General features: G+C 42.0%; 1 protein-coding gene across 1 annotated transcript; it reads right to left on the reverse strand.

The window, feature by feature from the left end:
- Positions 1 to 1514: 1514 nt before the first annotated feature.
- Positions 1515 to 15334, reverse strand: LOC101160114 (tomoregulin-1). The gene is made up of 10 exons (XM_004080826.5): positions 14726 to 15334; positions 9415 to 9524; positions 8992 to 9121; positions 8882 to 8908; positions 8708 to 8798; positions 8272 to 8420; positions 5827 to 5874; positions 5633 to 5753; positions 5213 to 5374; positions 1515 to 2809 (listed from the first exon to the last, which is right to left on the reverse strand). The coding sequence occupies exons 1-10, from the start codon at positions 14847 to 14849 to the stop codon at positions 2725 to 2727; spliced, it is 1047 nt and encodes a 348-aa protein (XP_004080874.1). The 5' UTR covers positions 14850 to 15334; the 3' UTR covers positions 1515 to 2724.
- Between the last annotated feature and the right edge of the window lie 1776 nt (positions 15335 to 17110).

Below are 17110 nucleotides of genomic sequence, written 5' to 3' on the forward strand. Positions count from 1 at the left end.
CAGAATGATCGCTCAGCAAGACAATACCTTAAATCATTTTTATTTTTTCTTCATCGTCAAACTGCAGGCTTTACAAATCTCATTGTCTACACTAGGGAACATGAAAACTTTCAGAGACGATGTAACAGTGGTGTGAATGTTGAAATTCTCTGTCAAAAGAAAAAAACTTTCAGAGAAACTGGAAAATTCAGTTTCATGTAGAAGTTAAAGAAATGATCAAACTTTATACATCCTTTCCTAATTATTATAGATCTGAGGAAGTTAACCAAAAATTTAGTTGGAGCAAAAAGTAATTCAGTAATTCATATAATGAGTAATTCCTTAAAGACTGACTCTGATGAAAATGGTGTTTTTAACATTTTCTTGTGATACTTTTCTGATGATGGAGAACATATAAGAAAAAGAGTATTTTTCTTAAATATTTGATTATTTCTCTAATGATATGAATCAGGAGTAGACAAAAAAGGTCGTTTGAAAATAATTGCTTCAGAGAAACAAGAAAAAAAAACGGCGAAGAAGACTCCTCATGTCTGCAGAGGATGAAGTCACACTTCATCATGATCTTCATCAAAAGTAGTCTATTTAACTGTATTACAAGTATATTTAGTCTATGCTTATGGTGAAGCAGTTGACTTGAAACAAATTTTTGTACACTATGTATGTATTTTTAACTTATTCCAATGTAGTCTGAAGAACTGTTGAGATGGTATACGTCCTGCACTACACATACCTGGTCTGTATCAGGGGTCTGCAACCTGAGGCTCAGAGCCACATCTGGCTCTTTTACTCCTCCATTGTGACCCTTTTCCTCTCTCTTTTTTTTTTTTTTAGAAAAAAATCCAGTTTAACCGTAAAGCCGACCACCTCAAAGAATTGACAGAAAATTATCATTATTTTTATTTAAATGGTATTTAAACCATTGTAAGTCAGGCAGAAAAAAAACGTTTTTTTACGACATAATATCACTATAGATAACATCAATTAACATACGTTGGATGATGTTTGCTCACAGCAATGCTAAATTACCAAAATAATGACATGAAAGTTTAGGGGAAAAAAACATTTTTTTACCCACTGATTCAAGTTTGTTTCACACATTTTCACCATGGTGTAACTGTATTGTTAAAGAATTAACACATTTAGCTTTCTTTTAATACAGCATGTATTCATTTAAAAATAAATAATACATGGGTTATTCCTACCATAAAATTTCAAAAATTAGCTAAACATTTTTCCACCAAAAGTGTTTTTTCGAGATTTAATGGAAGCAACCATTTTGAAAATGTGCAGGAAAAGCCCTTTTACTGCCTCTAGTGGAACGATGATGAACTACAGGGCAGAAAACATGAACCAAGCTATAAACAAGCAAAGTTTGAATCATGCTAATGAGAGAGAGGTCTCAGAAATGCCTGTACCAAAAATTATACAAAGTGTCATAAAGTAATAAGAGAAGATGAGTCTAATCTTTATGTCATTTGTTTAGGATTTCATGAACAGAGACAAAGACACAGGGGTTCAAATGTCATAATTTAATTCTACTTTGGCTACAGCACAGACTACACAACAACATCACGGTATCATGCAGTACGCAACACCTACGGTGAGGTCAGGCTGCACTCCTGCATGGGCGCCCTCGTCCCCACCCCCGACCTTCTACTTCTTCTACCACGAAACAACAACCAACAGGAACAAGTCGTACCATCGATACACATCATAATAAAAAACACACCCCCTTCCTCCAAAAAAAACAAAAACCTGCTGAAATGCATTTCCATTATGGCATCATGGGGGAAAAAAGCAACAACTCATTCTAACCTGTACAGTTTGTGAAGCAGTAAAAAAACAGCATTTTGGTTTTCAGGTGCATTTCATCCACAACCAACACTCAAATAAAAACGACGTGACTTCCACCCTGTGAAAGGCAACCAGCACGGCCCTGCCAGAGCGCCCTCTGGGGGCCAAAGGCGTAATGACAAATGAGGTGAGCCGAAGCAAAGCCAGCAGCAATGCTTCATTGGAATCCTCTGGAAGTTTCATTTTCGTGTTTATGGTTCAGTTTGTAGAGAATCATGAACAATCAGGATTTGAGAGTTTCATGTTTTTTTTCCTGTGAGGTTCTGATGAGGCCCGTCTGGGTTCTGAATCAACCTTACGCCACATTCGGCTATATCTGCAGAAGTGTGCCAATGCTCCGGATCTGGGCTAAAGGAGGAGCAGCTTCCTCCAGCCTCAGCTGGTTCCAGCTCTGAAACCAGACATGTTCTTCAATGACACACATCCAGATCCAGAATCTGACACAGTCCTGTAGATGACGAACCAGAACTTTCTATAATCATATCAGCAACACCTGGGAATCCACATAAAATCTGTTTTGGCCCTCAAACCTGAACCACTAATTTCCTGGGTTGTTTGGGTTGCTGATCGGTTGGCTGATGGGTTTGGATCATCCAGACCAGAGAAGTGGAGTTTGAGCTTCAAAAGGTGACCTTCGCAGGGCGAACATCAAAGACAGCTCTGGAAGCCAGTTGAAGGTTCTGTTCCTGTCGGAGAGGATGGACCGGATCGAGTCGCCTACCCAGACCTAACAGAACCCAAATAAGGCCCCTTCAGAACTGTCAGATCCAGCTTTAAAGAAGGGAAACGTAAATAGGCACCAGAGAGGCGATAAAAAACTGCAGTCAGTCTGTGCGGTACCAAAACTGGAGTTTATAAAAAGAGCAGAAACTACATCATCCTGGAGGAAGTTCCTGAAGGAAAGTGGCCCAGGTGCTGCTTCTGTCTGCGGCCGCGCTTCGCCTTGTTGCACCTCCTGCAGGAGACAGAGTAGAGCGTCACTGATGGGAGAAAGGAGCAGCAAACTCCACAGATAATCAGGTCCAGAATCCGAACATCACAGGACACAGTAGCCGTCTTCTGTGTCGAGCACATATGAAGAATTGACAATAAAGTTGACTTTAACAATGTGTTATGTTTATGACATGATCCTTTTTATGATACGATCACATGTTAATAATACAATCACATGTTAATGATACAATCACGTTTGTGATACGGCCACATGCTTATGATACGATCACATGTTTATGATACGATCACATGCTTATGATACGATCACATGTTTATGATACGATCACGTTAATGATACAATCACATGTTTATGATACGATCACATGCTCATGATACGATTACATGCTCATGATACGATCACGTTTATGATACGATCACATGCTTATGATACGATCACGTTTGTGATACGATCACATCCTTATGATACGATCACATGTTAATGATACGATCACATGTTTATGATACGATCACATGCTTATAATACTTTCACCTTTATGATACGATCACATGTTTATGATACGACCACATGTTAATTATACGAACAGATGCTTATGATACGATCACATGTTTATGATACGATCACATGCTTATGATACGATCACATGCTCATGATACGATCACATGCTCATGATACGATCACATGCTTATGATACGATCACATGTTTATGATACGATCACATGCTTATGATACGATCACATGTTTATGATACGATCACATGTTAATGATACGATCACATGTTTATGATACGATCACATGTCAATGATACGATCACATGTTAATGATACGATCACATGTTAATGATACGATCACATGTTTATGATACGATCACATGTCAATGATACGATCACATGTTAATGATACGATCACATGTTAATGATACGATCACATGTTTATGATACGATCACATGTCAATGATACGATCACATGTTAATGATACGATCACATGCTTATGATACGATCACGTTTATGATACGATCACATGTTTATAATACGATCACATGCTTACGATACGATCACATTTTAATGATACGATCCTTTGTGACACAGGATATTTCTTTTTGACAGGAAGTCACGTGAACCTCTGTAAAAAGTTATAAACTATTTCATATTTTGAAAAAAAAAACGATTTCCTCTTTATGTTTTAACTATGTAAAAAATCACAAGTTCATTTATAATTATTATAACACTAACATAAATACAAATCAGTCTTTTTTTGTGGCTCGTACTGGTGTTGAAAGGATGCCGGCCCCTGGTCTATAGTTTACTTGCTATACTTATACTCAAGTATAAGTCTACGTTGTAAAATAAATTTCAAGTGTACTACTTTTTGCAGAATGTCAGAAAACCTTTTCTTCAGGATCTCTGATCAACAAAACAAATGTGATCTAAAAAAGAAAACAGTTCTGTGCTCCCTGCATGTGTTTGTGGTTTTTGATTCTTCAGATGGTGCAGTTCTTCACACACGGCTCGTCTCACTCCAGGTTCTGCTTCAGGACCAACATCTGACCGCTAAGCTCTGACCCTAACTCTTTTCTGTGTCAGAGGAAAAACTCCTTTTTGTTGGTAATTTTACAGATGGGGGCAGAGTTGCGTGGCTATACATGGAGCATTAAGACTTATGTTCGAATTCATTCACTATTACACTACTACGGATTGCGTTAAAATCCAGGGCAGGCCATAGACAGTCCTCTAGAGGTTATGGAGTAGAGTGAATTCAGACATAGCCTGAATCTTCATTGTGAAATCAGAAAAGAAATGGTCTGATAAAGCATTTGCTGTCATCGTTTTCTGAAACTCTAAATAAATTAATGATTTCTGTATATGAAAATAACAGGAGGACAGAAACAGTTGTTCAGCTGAAGAAGTCAAAGAAGTATGGGACAGAGGCAGAACCTGTGAGGACACACACTCCTTCATGTTTATGATATCTGCCTTGTCTTAACCCTTGTGCTATCCTATGACCCCAACCTTACATTGACGTGTTCTCCCTACCATGACAAAGGTGGATAAAGGTGGAAAGATTTCATGTAATCCATGGACACCAGTGAAGATCACAAATCAATGAAGAAAAAAAGTTTACCGCACTGTCTTTTGGGGTCTAGATGACCCAACTCCCAATGTTAGAGTGCCTAGGATAGCACAAGGGTTATTTCTCTGTTGTGCAAAGTTGTTGTTCCTTCAAGGAAACATTGTGTGAGTTTGAGGACCCCAGAGCACTCCTATGTCAGACCGAGAGCTCCCTCTGCTGGCTGACACACGCCACTGACACATCAGTCCATTCCAACTCATCAGTTTATCCTCTTCTGCCTGGTACAATCAGGTTTCCCCTCATCACTGATGCCAGTACGGCTTCCATGCGAGTACCTGGTGAAGCACATCACCACGGCAACGATCACAGCGATCTGAACAGCGCCGATGATGGCAGCGATGAGGACGTAGTGCATCTTCTGACCGCTGGGCACCACATAGAGAATGTTGAAGTCCAGCAGCTGGTCGCACTGGGGGCCGCCGTACGCCGCATCACACCTGACACAAACACAGCAACGGCAGATTTACAACACATCCTGTACCCTACCAAAGTAAAATGCTGGGCTTTTATTCTAAAGCATGTAGATCTACATTTAACCCAGGTCTGGCATATTGAAGGAGCCCATGAATGCATTTTAATATATGTTATTTTAGAAAAGCATCTTCCTCACACTGAACTCCCCCCCCCCCCCCCCCCCCCATTTTTCCCTGAAATTCGGTTTCCTAAAAGCTCAGGTTTAGCAGAACAGATGTTACCTGCAGGTGGGCAGGCTGTGTCTCATCTCACACTGGCCGTGTTCACAGAACTGGGCGTAGTCATCAGGACAAGGGGCGGGGTTATCTGGAAACCCATCCCCCTCTGAAGGGTTCATAACAGCTAGAAAAAAGAATCCAGGCTTGTGATTGGTTGCCGTTGTCACGGCGTGCAGATTTTCAGGTTGGACGCTCACCGTAGATGTCAGGTTTGGTCCTCATGCTGTCGTCCTTCCTGCTTTTATCTGAAACCACAGAAGAAGATGATCAGGTTTGAGTTTCAGAATTCACAGACAAACTGCAAAAACTCATGACACATTTTCCTTAAATTTGCCATGACCACAGTGCCGTGGCAAACCAGGCATCAGGCAGAGCTCATTGAAAGGTAGCTTCAGCTGTGTTTGTTTGAGCAGTTGAGGTTTGTGATGAAATGAGCCGTAAAGTTGGATCGGCTTCACTGCACCGCCTCTCTGAAATATTTAAACGGCGCTCCAAGCTCATTAAATCTGCTCCGACTACAAATAGGGGTTAAAAGACGGTTCCATTGTGGCGCTGCCAGAGGGTCCCCGCATGTTCACGAGCAGAGACGCTGCCATTCTGACAGACACAGGAGCGTCCCAGAGTCTCTGCAGCATTCATGAGCTTCTCGTGCAGATTCTGGGTCACAGCTCCTCAGAGGCCAAGCTGCACCTCCTCAGGGCAAACCGCTCCTCCTCCAGCAGTGAGGGGTGTTCATGCGAGCTAATGTGAGGAGATGGAAGAGACGCACGCAAACAGAAGACTTCTGACTAAAAAAACACAGAATTTCTAATAAAAGTGATTGCTACATGTTTTTTCGTCTTTGAAATGAAATATTTTAAATATTTTACAAATCTCAGCTTAATCTTGTCAGACGCAATGAAATTGTTCTTCTAAAATCCTGAGCTTGTTCTCCCCGTGAATGGATCAAAGTTCTGATTGTGAGGTCCCACAGGGCTCACTGATGGGGTCTCTTAGTTTCTTTCACAAATGTTTTTGTCTTACAATACATTTTCATGTTTATTTGTTTTATGAGTATGAAATATTCCAACTATATCTGTTATTGAACTTAGGGAAAGCTTTGGAGTCATTTCAAAGAGGAACTTCTGCTGTTACATCACCTAACACGCCACTCACTATTATGCTTCAAATAGCTAAATTACCCGCCTACTTCTCAGCCAATCAGAATTCTATTTGCCTTTAAATTCATGGATAACAGTTTGCTAGCTCTCCTCTACCCTTTCTCCACGTGGAGTGATGCTATGTCAGGGTCTGGCACTTAACCACCATCGGCAGTTAGGCTCTGGGGTTCATTCATTGATGGTCTGAGCTTAAAAACATAACGGCATTGGTCCAGAACCTAACTGCCAAAGATTTAAGGACTTAGTTGTTTCTAGGTGTCTTTCCAGATCAATCCACCAATCAACTCACCCACCCATCCATCCACCTTCAGAACCAGCTGTCTCTCCTTTGGGGGTCACATGTCCCAACTACTGTTGGGTAAAGGTGGGATTCACCCTGAAGAGCTCACCAGTCTGTAGCTGATGGGATATTAGAGATACCCATCAACCTATGAAGCTTGTTTTTGGAATGGGGGAGGAAACTGGAGTGCCCAGAGGAAACCCACACATGCACTGGAACATGCAGGGAGCGGCCGTGGTCCAGAGGTAGAGCAGTCGGCCGAAACATCGCAGGTTTGGTTCCCGCCTTGCCTGCTAATGTGTCAAAGCGTCCTGTGTTTGTAAAGCACTTTGGGCCCTAAATCAAGGTAGAAAAGTGCTGTATACCGTAAGTGTACACCATTTATTTAGCATTCAAACTCCACACAGAAAGGTCCCAGCAAGGATTTAAACCAGTGGAAAAAAAAAGTAAAAACTGAAAAGAAAAAAGTAAAAACTGAATTTCAAGAAAGTAAAAAGACTTTTCAAGAAAAATTGTCATAATTTTTCAGTCTACCAAAAAAATTTTTAACAGCAAAATAATTTTAGTTTGTGAAAACATTCTTTAAATAAGAATTCTTGCTAAGATTTATTTTTACTTATCTGTCAATGGGGTACAAAATTATGATTTCTTTCTAAAGGGCTCATTTATGCAGTTTAGTGAACAAATGTGGACAAAAGCTCCTCAAACGTTTTCCTCAAAGTTCATCAAATCTACTAAAGTTTGTGCACATGGACGACCGTGCACATGAAGTGATGTCAGATAAAGAATTTCAGGAGTCCCTACTCCTCAAAACCATGGAAAAAAACATTCTTGCTGTTGATCAAATGTGGTTCTGTGCCATTTTAGGAACAACCAGACGGAGGAACACGAAGCCAAAGAAATGGCAGACTCAGAATTCAGCAGAAACTCAGGGCCAGCATGAGAAAATGTGGGATCCTCCAGTAAAAGCAGGTCAATCAAGTCTTTCCTGTAGTTTTTTGGAAACTCAAGTGGAGCAGCAGAGGGATTAGTTGGAGCTTTTTAGTGTGGTTCGTGAGTCTTTGCTTCCAGGTGATGAATTAATCAGAGCATCTGCAGATTGAGGTCAGGTCATCATTCAGTATAAATGAACTAACCCCCCCCCCCCCCGGCGACCCCCTCATGGTTGAGAGCAGACATGCCAGTGTGGTTTGGCTCCTCACCTTGGCAGCGTCCAACGTGCTTCATGTCAATCTTCAGCTGTTTGAGGCAGGACGCCTCGCGCATGTGGCAGGGCGTGTCGTACGTGACGCCATTGCTGCCGCACACAGGGTTGTTGGTGTGGCCATTGCACACAATGTTGCACATGCAGCTGCGCACACACACAGAGAACACAAAATCAGCACCGCTTAAAGGAGAGGCTTTTATTCTGAAGGTTACCTGGATATTATGTTCAATTCAAATACTTTCAAACGAGAAAATGAAAATTGAAAAGAAAAATCCTTGAGTTCAGATGAAAAGTGAAACAACAACAGCGTCATTATTCTAGGGTTGCTGTTGCACTGAGGTTTTAAACCAAAAGGAATGATGCTGATAAGAAAATATTCCTGCTTTTGCTTCATTAAAGAGGTGAATGGTAGTTGGTGTTTGTGCGCTCACAGCATGTCCTCGGAGTCTTCATCACATTCGGCTCCAAACTTGCAGTTTCCGCATTTGGAGGTTTTCTTTCCACGGCCGGACCCTTCATCGTCTGACAGACAGAAAGTGCGTTAGCACAGCTCTCCATCAGCTTTTATTTTCCTAAAGGCTCAAACTACACAACAAACCGCTCACCTCCATCTCCGGATCCCGAGCCAGCATCTGACAAACACACAAAGACACGTGTTGAGATGGTGGAATGTTTCTGACAAAGCCTCCTGAAAGCGTTGGAAGAGTCTTGTTACCATGGTAACAGGGTCCCTCGGACACGATGCTGATGGCTGTCTGCTTCTTGCACGCGGCTCTCCTCAGGTAACACTCGTTCTGGTACGTGTCTTTGTTGGAGCCGCACACAGGCTTGTAGTCCTTTCGACACTAAAACACAAACACACATTTTCCTCACATCCAAACTTCCATTGTTTACCTCTATGGACGGGGGTGGGTGGGGGTTAACCTGACCATCAGATGTCACAAATATGCCAGTTTTAAGGAAGTATTGTATACTTCCTAGCAGTAGAGAACAATTTCCCATTTATTTCCATTTTTGAACAGTCCAATTTGACACCTAAAACAGACATACAGACTTTTGATTTGTGTGTTTAGAAACCTATGGTTGACATCAGAGAAGATCCATTCAGTGTTTGTAAGCGAATGTGTGAAGTTCTCACCTGGAAGTGACAGACACATTTGATCTCTGCTCCATTTTCCCGGCAGGTTCCTCCAAAGCGACATGTTATGGTGTCGCACACCCGGAGGTCGCTCTTCTTCTCTGACAAGCCTGAAACAGACAGACAAATATGTTGCCATCAACCGTAAACAACAGCAAGATTCTTTTGAAGCATTGTAAAAAAATTGATTTTTATTTTTTATGTTGACCTTAAATGTAGCTTTATAGCTTCTTTTTAATCAATTAAAGTGAATTATTGAAGGCTTTCAGGCTGAACACTCAATTTACGTTGATGATTAAGCCAGTTTTGTTACCCTAGACCACATATGTCAAACTCAAGGCCCGGGGGCCAAATGTGGCCCTCCATGTCATTTTATGTGGCCCCCGAGAGCATAAAAGTTTTTGATTTCTTAAAATAAAAAATAAAAATTGGTGTGTATTTATTCATATCTAGGGGGAATCTGCCTTGAAATATCGGATTGGGCAACTATAAATTATGACTGAAACACTGTCAATATAACCTAACCTGACAGAATCTAATTTAAAAGGATTTATGCTAGAATAACAAGCAAACATGTGTTTTCTATGCAACTGTAATTGTCACTTTCAAAAGTTATAATAAATAAATAAATAAGTTGTTTAACATTAAGGAGTAGTTAAATGTATGTTTCATTACATTTAGTTACATGTATAAGTTATATCCGGCCCTTTGAGGACAGCCGCTATACTGATGTGGCCCTCGGTGGAAATGAGTTTGACACCCCTGCCCTAGACTAATATGGATTTTCATTGTTAGCGAAGAAATAAAGGTTGATAAAAAAAACTATGTCATCTTCAAAGAACGAAAGAAAATGCTGTTTTTGTAAGAAACAAAAGGGTTTCTCAAAAACACATGTTAGGTGAATCCAATTTAAACTTTGTAACAACGTGTTGCTGTTGAACCTCAGGGTTGGGAGATCAAATATGGAAAAAGCAGTTCAACTTATATTAAAACAATCTTAAAAGTTTTTGGCTTTAGCTGCACACATGCAGACATTTCGACCGAATCAAAGGAAGAGATTTTATTTGTTAGTTTTTGGAAGGCTGTTAGCATAGTTTCTTTTTTCTTCCTGCTGACGGTATTAGTTTCGTTATTTAGTTTTAGTGTTTGAAGACCCAGAGTTCAGCCAATTGACTATATAGAAGAACTGGATTGAGTTACCCCTCCCCCTCTGGTGTTCCAAATAGGAAGCACCCGCTGGCTCCAAGAAACCAAAATGCTATAGACTTCTACAGAGAAAAAAAACTCGCTATAACTCAGTCATTCTATTTGTCAGAATAACAGTTCTTACTCTGCTACCTTTTATAACATGTTTTGGATAATTTTCATTTTTTAATGATATTTTTTGATCAACAGATTCTCCTAAGCCTACCCTAAGTGGTAGTGGTGTGGACTTCCAACAAGCTCATTTCTGATTGGTGCTAGTGGCTGACATAGAAACATTGACTAAGACCACCTCAAAACAAAATCATTGCTTATTGATGACTTCCTGTTCCAACAATAAGAAAATTAGCAACTGAACTTACTTCATTTTGTTGGAGGCAGAAGTAAATAATTTTCTATGGGTGACATCACTCTCACTCAGTCCAGTTCTCAGATACAGTCAATGGTGCAAATACAGACCCAAAAAAACAGCTTCACGATTAATGAATCACACTGAGGATCCTAAAACCTGCTCTGAATATTAAGGTTTTCAGGACAATTTTAGATTAATTTGTCAATAATTCATACACACAGTACGGTTTTCTTTAAACAAGTTAATACATTTATTCAATTAGGTTCTTATAGCTAATATAACAAGCATCGATCGTTCATGTGACTGAGATTCCCCGAAATTAAGACAGTTGTGCTTTTGTTTCTACGGATTATTCACGAAACCAAGTCTAAAATCAGATCCTGGAGCACACGCACACACACACACACACACACTATTGTCCAGGCCTATAATTTGCTGATGGAAGCTGATTGGTTGTCAGCATGCCGGCCGGCCAATTTGGAGGCAGTAATTACAGGGGCCGTGACCTCAGCTTGCCTGTAATTAGTAAATACCAACCATATCCACCTGCTGGCGCACTCGCAGCTGCAGGGTTGCGTCTGCCAGCAGCTTGGTTTGCACTCGGCTGTAAAGCAGCGCTAGCGCTAAAAGGTCCCTTTCTGTCAGCATGAAAACAGCAGCCCCATCCTCCAAAGGGAAGGAAAACATCTTTCTTCTGTCAGCCTGTCAGCTCCTTCCTCCTCGTCTTCCTTTGGAGGGTTTCAGGAGTCCCTGAAGCTACGGTTGCTATAGTTACGGCTTGTTTACAGAGTCAGATGAGTCTGCAGAGACTATCAGGAGGCAAACAACAGGCTGAGACACAAACACATACCCAACTCACACAATGGTCCAGAAAACACAGACTACTGAATCTCCTCAAGTCCTAATCAGACATTTGTGTCAAAATACCACAGAAGGAGAAACATCTACTCCACAATGGACAGCTGTAGTGCAGTGGTAGCGGAATTGGATCATAAGATTGCAGGTTCAGTTCCCGCTCTGCCCGCCCATGTGTCGAAGTGTACTTGGGCAAGACACTAAACCTCCCATTGCTCCCAGTGGTTATAGTTTGGCGCCGCCATCAGTGTGTGAATGTGTGTGTGAATGGGTGAATGTGGCTGTAAAGCACTTTGGGCCTTCTAAGACCGTATCAAAGCGCCCTAAACGACACGCCATTTGCAGCGTGTACAATGAGCTTTGTCTCACCGCAATCACACGGTGCAAAGGTTGAGTCTGTTCACTGATTTCCACAAGCCACACCTGTGTTTAACAAGGGGCCAAACCCACCGAGCGCAAGAACAACACTCGTACAAGAACAAGTCACGGAATCCAAGGGGAAACCTCCTGACCACCAAGTGGCAAACATGACACCACAGGAAAGTACTAGTGCTAATGGCAAACAACACAAACAAAGCATTCGCAGTGAAGCAAACTGGACCAAAATTCATCGGCACCTGAACACTGGTGGACTATGGTTCTCAAAAAGACCAGAGTTCTCTTGGTTGATCCAAACCAGAGTTCAGGGAAGCTCAAGCACCTGCCACCTGCCAAACCAAAGGGTTTTGAGGAACGTAGGCTGGCACAACCGGAGATCGATTCTCTTGCTTGTTGGTCTCTAGTTGCAGAACAACAGTCAGATCAAACAATCAATCAAGAAAAAAAGCATGTAAATGAGCTGTGGGGATCAATCTGTGAACTTAAAAACAGGACCAGATTCCAGATTTCACATCTGTGCCTCAATTAAAAAGCTGATTCTGGTCCAGACAGCCCTTGATGGTTGATGCTGATGAGGGAAGACCTCTAAATGAAACCTGATCTGAAAAAGAGGAACAAATTTGGACCCATCTCAGGAGGAAGGTTTGAAGACAACCATTTAGACTGCTGCTTCCAACTCCAAACATCTCCTGCATGAGGATTCCCCCAGCTCTGGAACTCCCTTCCGCCTGAACTACATTGGTTCAGTTCCTCTCTTCACCAGCTGGCTTAAAACTGACCTTTTCTGACATGCATACATTGTTAAACCTAAATGCACTAGCCTCTTAAAATGCTGTGTTTTGTTTTTTGCTGCTGTGTTTTTTTTAACTCTGTCTCCATTTTCTGTATTGCAACCTTGGGTTCCAAGAAAGGTGCCAAAAAAATGAAATTGATTATTAATATTGTCATTAATTCTTTTAAAACTCATATAGTAATGTTCAACGCATCGTAACGTGTTTGAATTCTTCAGAAAAGCCTAATTTAAGTGATGAAAAATAGAAACATTTGTCTGTTTGCTGATGACACTCTGTTATATTTTATTTATTTTAGTTTAAAGGGTCAGATAATTTTGGCTTGAAAAGCTATTGTTTATCCAGCCATAAAATCCTGAAGTTAAGTTCACACCGCCATCGGCGACACATGTTCAAGCGACCGCTTCCAATAAAAACTCTATGTATAAGTGCATTATGGGCTTCCATGTTCAAAACGTTTGCATTCACGCATAGCTACGCAGGTTTCTACGACCGTTTTCGAGGTCTATGTAGAAAACATGTGATCACTAAACATGTGTTGAAAGTTAAACCAGGTTAAACTTTGACCAATCGGGGACGCTGACTTAGTAGTGACATATGAATGGCGTCCATTTGAATTTATGGAAGCGCCAAGCGTTTGATAATTGATCATGAAGGAAAAATTTTGCAATTGCAGTTGGTGCCCGACTGGAATTCTTTAACACCAAGTCTTTCATTTATCAGAATGGTGCTGTAGAAGAAAAAGCCTGGAGCAAGATTCACGAAATTGTACCGCTTTGACATTTCACACCAAGCCTCTTCCAATTGTAGGTGGAGCACATGGGCTAGTAAACGGTAGAAAAAGTAGAAGAAGAAGCCCATCTCTGCTTTTTCAGTGTGAACACCATGGGCTAAATCCGCATTCAAGAATCCGCGTTTCAGTGCATCCTTGAATGTGCGTCAAGTGTTTGGTGTGTCCGTAGCTTAAGAGTTCATCTTTTTGATGTACTTTTCTGCCTCCATTTATTTCCCTTTCCATTTTTGACTGCATCCTTGATGCAGGAGTCCACCCACGGTAACAACAAAGGCAGCCGGAGATGAGTGAAGTTGACAGATAAATCTGTCATCAAACTAAACACCTGTACAGAGAAGAGAAAAAGGATGACACAGCAGAGAGAAAGCTTCTCTGGAGAAGGTAGTGGATACTTTTGTGCTTTACCGAAGAACTGGTATTATTTTAGAAAACATTTTTATATAGATTCCGGGATCATTTTGAACTTTCAGAGGAACCAAAACAAGAACAGAACAGTGTGAGTTTTTCCTGACTCTTCAGCAGGAAGGGTTCTCTGATGGAGGCCGACCAGCCATCAGATCTGGACCACAACCAACATCAGGAGAAACATCTGGCTGCTCCAAACGCTTGTTCGTTGGTTTGTGTAGGGGGTCACACACAGCTGCACGCGCGGACCCACAAAGCCAAAGCAGCTCGCGGCCTGTAATTACCTCCAGGAACGGAGGAACTGACACGCGCCCGCGCGCAGGCTGGCGCTCACAAGTCTGTGAGCAACATGGTGGCCACGGCAGGTAAAGCATCTGCTGGGCCTCACAGATGCTCTTATTAGCACCCCTGTTGTCATAACGACCTTTTAAAGTCCCTGCACAGTCGCCATGACAACAGAAACAGGACCCAATCTGGTACCAGAGCCGGGATCTCTGACCTAACTTCACCAGGCGCGCGCGCGCGTGGGCTCACCTGGGCAGTCTTTCCCGGGGCCGCAGTCCGATCCCCCGGCGCGGGGGAAGGAGCCCCGGGCGGCGTGGAGGAGCAGCAGAACCAGCAGACAGTAGAACCCGGAGAAGCGGGGCGGTGGAGCCATGATGGATTGATGGGGAGGGGGGATGAATGGAGACGAACAACAAACGGGAAGAAATGACAGAAAAATCCCTTTCTATGGAACCAAATCCTTCGGAGCGGCCCGGATCCCTCCCCCGCTCAGCGGCGCGGATCCATGCCGGAGCGAAGAGGACAAAGCCGGGAGCAGGGCTGCGACCCGGGACAACAAAGCAGCTCACGGCCTGGGGCTCCACGCAGCGACCCCCACCCCTCCGCTCACAGCCCGGCCTCAGCCTCCATCCCCCAGCCCCGCCGCCTCGATCCCAAACCGGCCGGGAAACCCGAGCAGAACCGCAGCAGCTCCGGAGCGGCTCCCTGCTGCATCCAGACCGAAGAGGAGACGGTGAGCGCCGCGCAGACTGGACGGAACGGCCGCTGCCTCTGACCGGGACTCTTTCAGTTTTTTCTGCTGAAACACATCAACAAAGGGCCGTGGCACGTGACCTGCACGAGACCACTCCCACAGACAGGCACATTTCCCTGCATGCTTTGCTTCAGACCCACGCGGCCCATCCTGGCACTCCCTACGGGATGTCTGCCGGGGGAGGGGGGCATCCATGACAGCGGAGAAAACTCAAATTCATTATAATTAGAACAAAACGAAAAACAATTTCTAATTAAAAAATATAAAAATGTCCTCACACCACACTTCTAAGAGTTATTTATTTAAACCAATTATTGGGTCATTCATGTTATGTGTTTGGATTTTTTGGAGCAACTCTATCTTCTTTTTGGAGCATAGCATAGTGGTTTCATTTTACCCCAATTTATAGTTTTTCCCTGATATGTTTTGTTCCTGATGTAAAATAACCCAGCAAATATCTTGGAGTTTTGATAAAAACCTCCCAACTTGGGTTAGTGTGCAGGTCTGCATGTTAGTCTCCTTCATCAATCACTGATATTCAGTCAGCTCATAAACTAAAAGACTAAATGAACGAAGCTTAGGGAGGATTGATGGGGCAAAGATGTCTATACAATAACAACTAGTAACAGCTATAGACGGTCTGTCAGCTGATGTTTGACAGCCCATAATAATTTTTATTGAATAAAATCTATTTAGATCTTTTGACAAAGAGCTTTTACTTTTCTTACTCCAGTCATGGAGTTTCCATTATGTTTTTGATTAAACCTGAATACTTTTGCTCTTTTAAAACACATTTTCCTGTTATTTTGTACCAGAAATACTTTGAAGCAAAAACATATTTTCCAAACCTGATTAATGAACATGTTTTGAGCCCAAATACTGTTTCCAATATACAATTTCTCGCATTTAAAATACCCATTTCATACTAAGTCAATTTTCTGAGCTTTAAAGTGTATTATAATGTTAATTAATCACAAAAAACAACCCCAAAGTGGTATTTTGATCCGTTCACACCTTTCTGAGTATTCCTCTAAAAACTTGCTCTCTGAGCACCAGCCCCTCCCAGTTCACGAAAATGAGCTGGTCCTCACATTATGACATCACAAAGTGAGAACAGCCCCTTCCAGGATGAATCTGTGCTGCCAGACCGCCCCGGCTAAAACACACACCCACTTTCAGTGAACAACATAAACATTTTCCTTTTATATGCACAATATGCACATCCATGTTTGCAAAAGCTTGGATGTTGTTTGTTTCCGTGGGTGAAACGCAGACACGCTGGCGAAGCTGACTCTAGGTTGATGTCATGAAATGGGTGGCACCCACACTGAGAGAACGGCGGAGCTTCATAGATGGAGTCATCTTACTTCCAGGTAGCATGTGAGAAAAACTCATATTTTATAAAAAATGTGTTCTTTTGTGTGCATATGTTATCATATATATGGATATTGTTTACTGTAAACGTAGCTTGGTATAGGCCCTTTAAATGTTCATTGGAGAGATGGTAAACCTTTCAAAATAAAAGGGGTTTCTGGAAATGAGCAGATAAGCAAGAGTTTTGGATGAAACTGCACGAGTTCTTCTTGGAGACACCAGAGCCATGACACCTGTTAAGTTCAACCAGAGTCTTGTCAGAGGTTTGAAGGGTTTGATCCACAGCAATGCAGCAAATGAAAGGAGCAAACACAAAACACGGAAAAGTCATGAATCAGATGTGAACAGAGGTTGATATCAATAATTATTATGCAGTTGTTAATTGCAAGGAATAGTACTGACAAATTCCAGCCAGAAGGGGGCGCCATCCACTCACGGCTCCTCTTTCAGAGCAAATGATGCATTTGTGTTTTATTTTGTCTTTATGCTAAGGTAGCATAAAGACA

Source organism: Oryzias latipes, chromosome 20, assembly GCF_053564925.1.
Source record: "Oryzias latipes strain Hd-rR chromosome 20, Olatipes_Hd-rR_3.1".
NCBI lineage: Eukaryota > Metazoa > Chordata > Actinopteri > Beloniformes > Adrianichthyidae > Oryzias > Oryzias latipes.

Excerpts from the sequence above, each read along its gene's own strand:
- LOC101160114 (XM_004080826.5), bottom strand. The coding sequence starts at position 14,849 with ATGGCTCCACCGCCCCGCTTCTCCGGGTTCTACTGTCTGCTGGTTCTG. Across the intron at positions 9,122-9,414 it reads AATGTGTCTGTCACTTCCAG|TGTCGAAAGGACTACAAGCC; the intron begins GTGAGAACTTCA and ends TTTGTGTTTTAG. Across the intron at positions 5,375-5,632 it reads CACAGCCTGCCCACCTGCAG|GTGTGATGCGGCGTACGGCG; the intron begins GTAACATCTGTT and ends TGTTTGTGTCAG.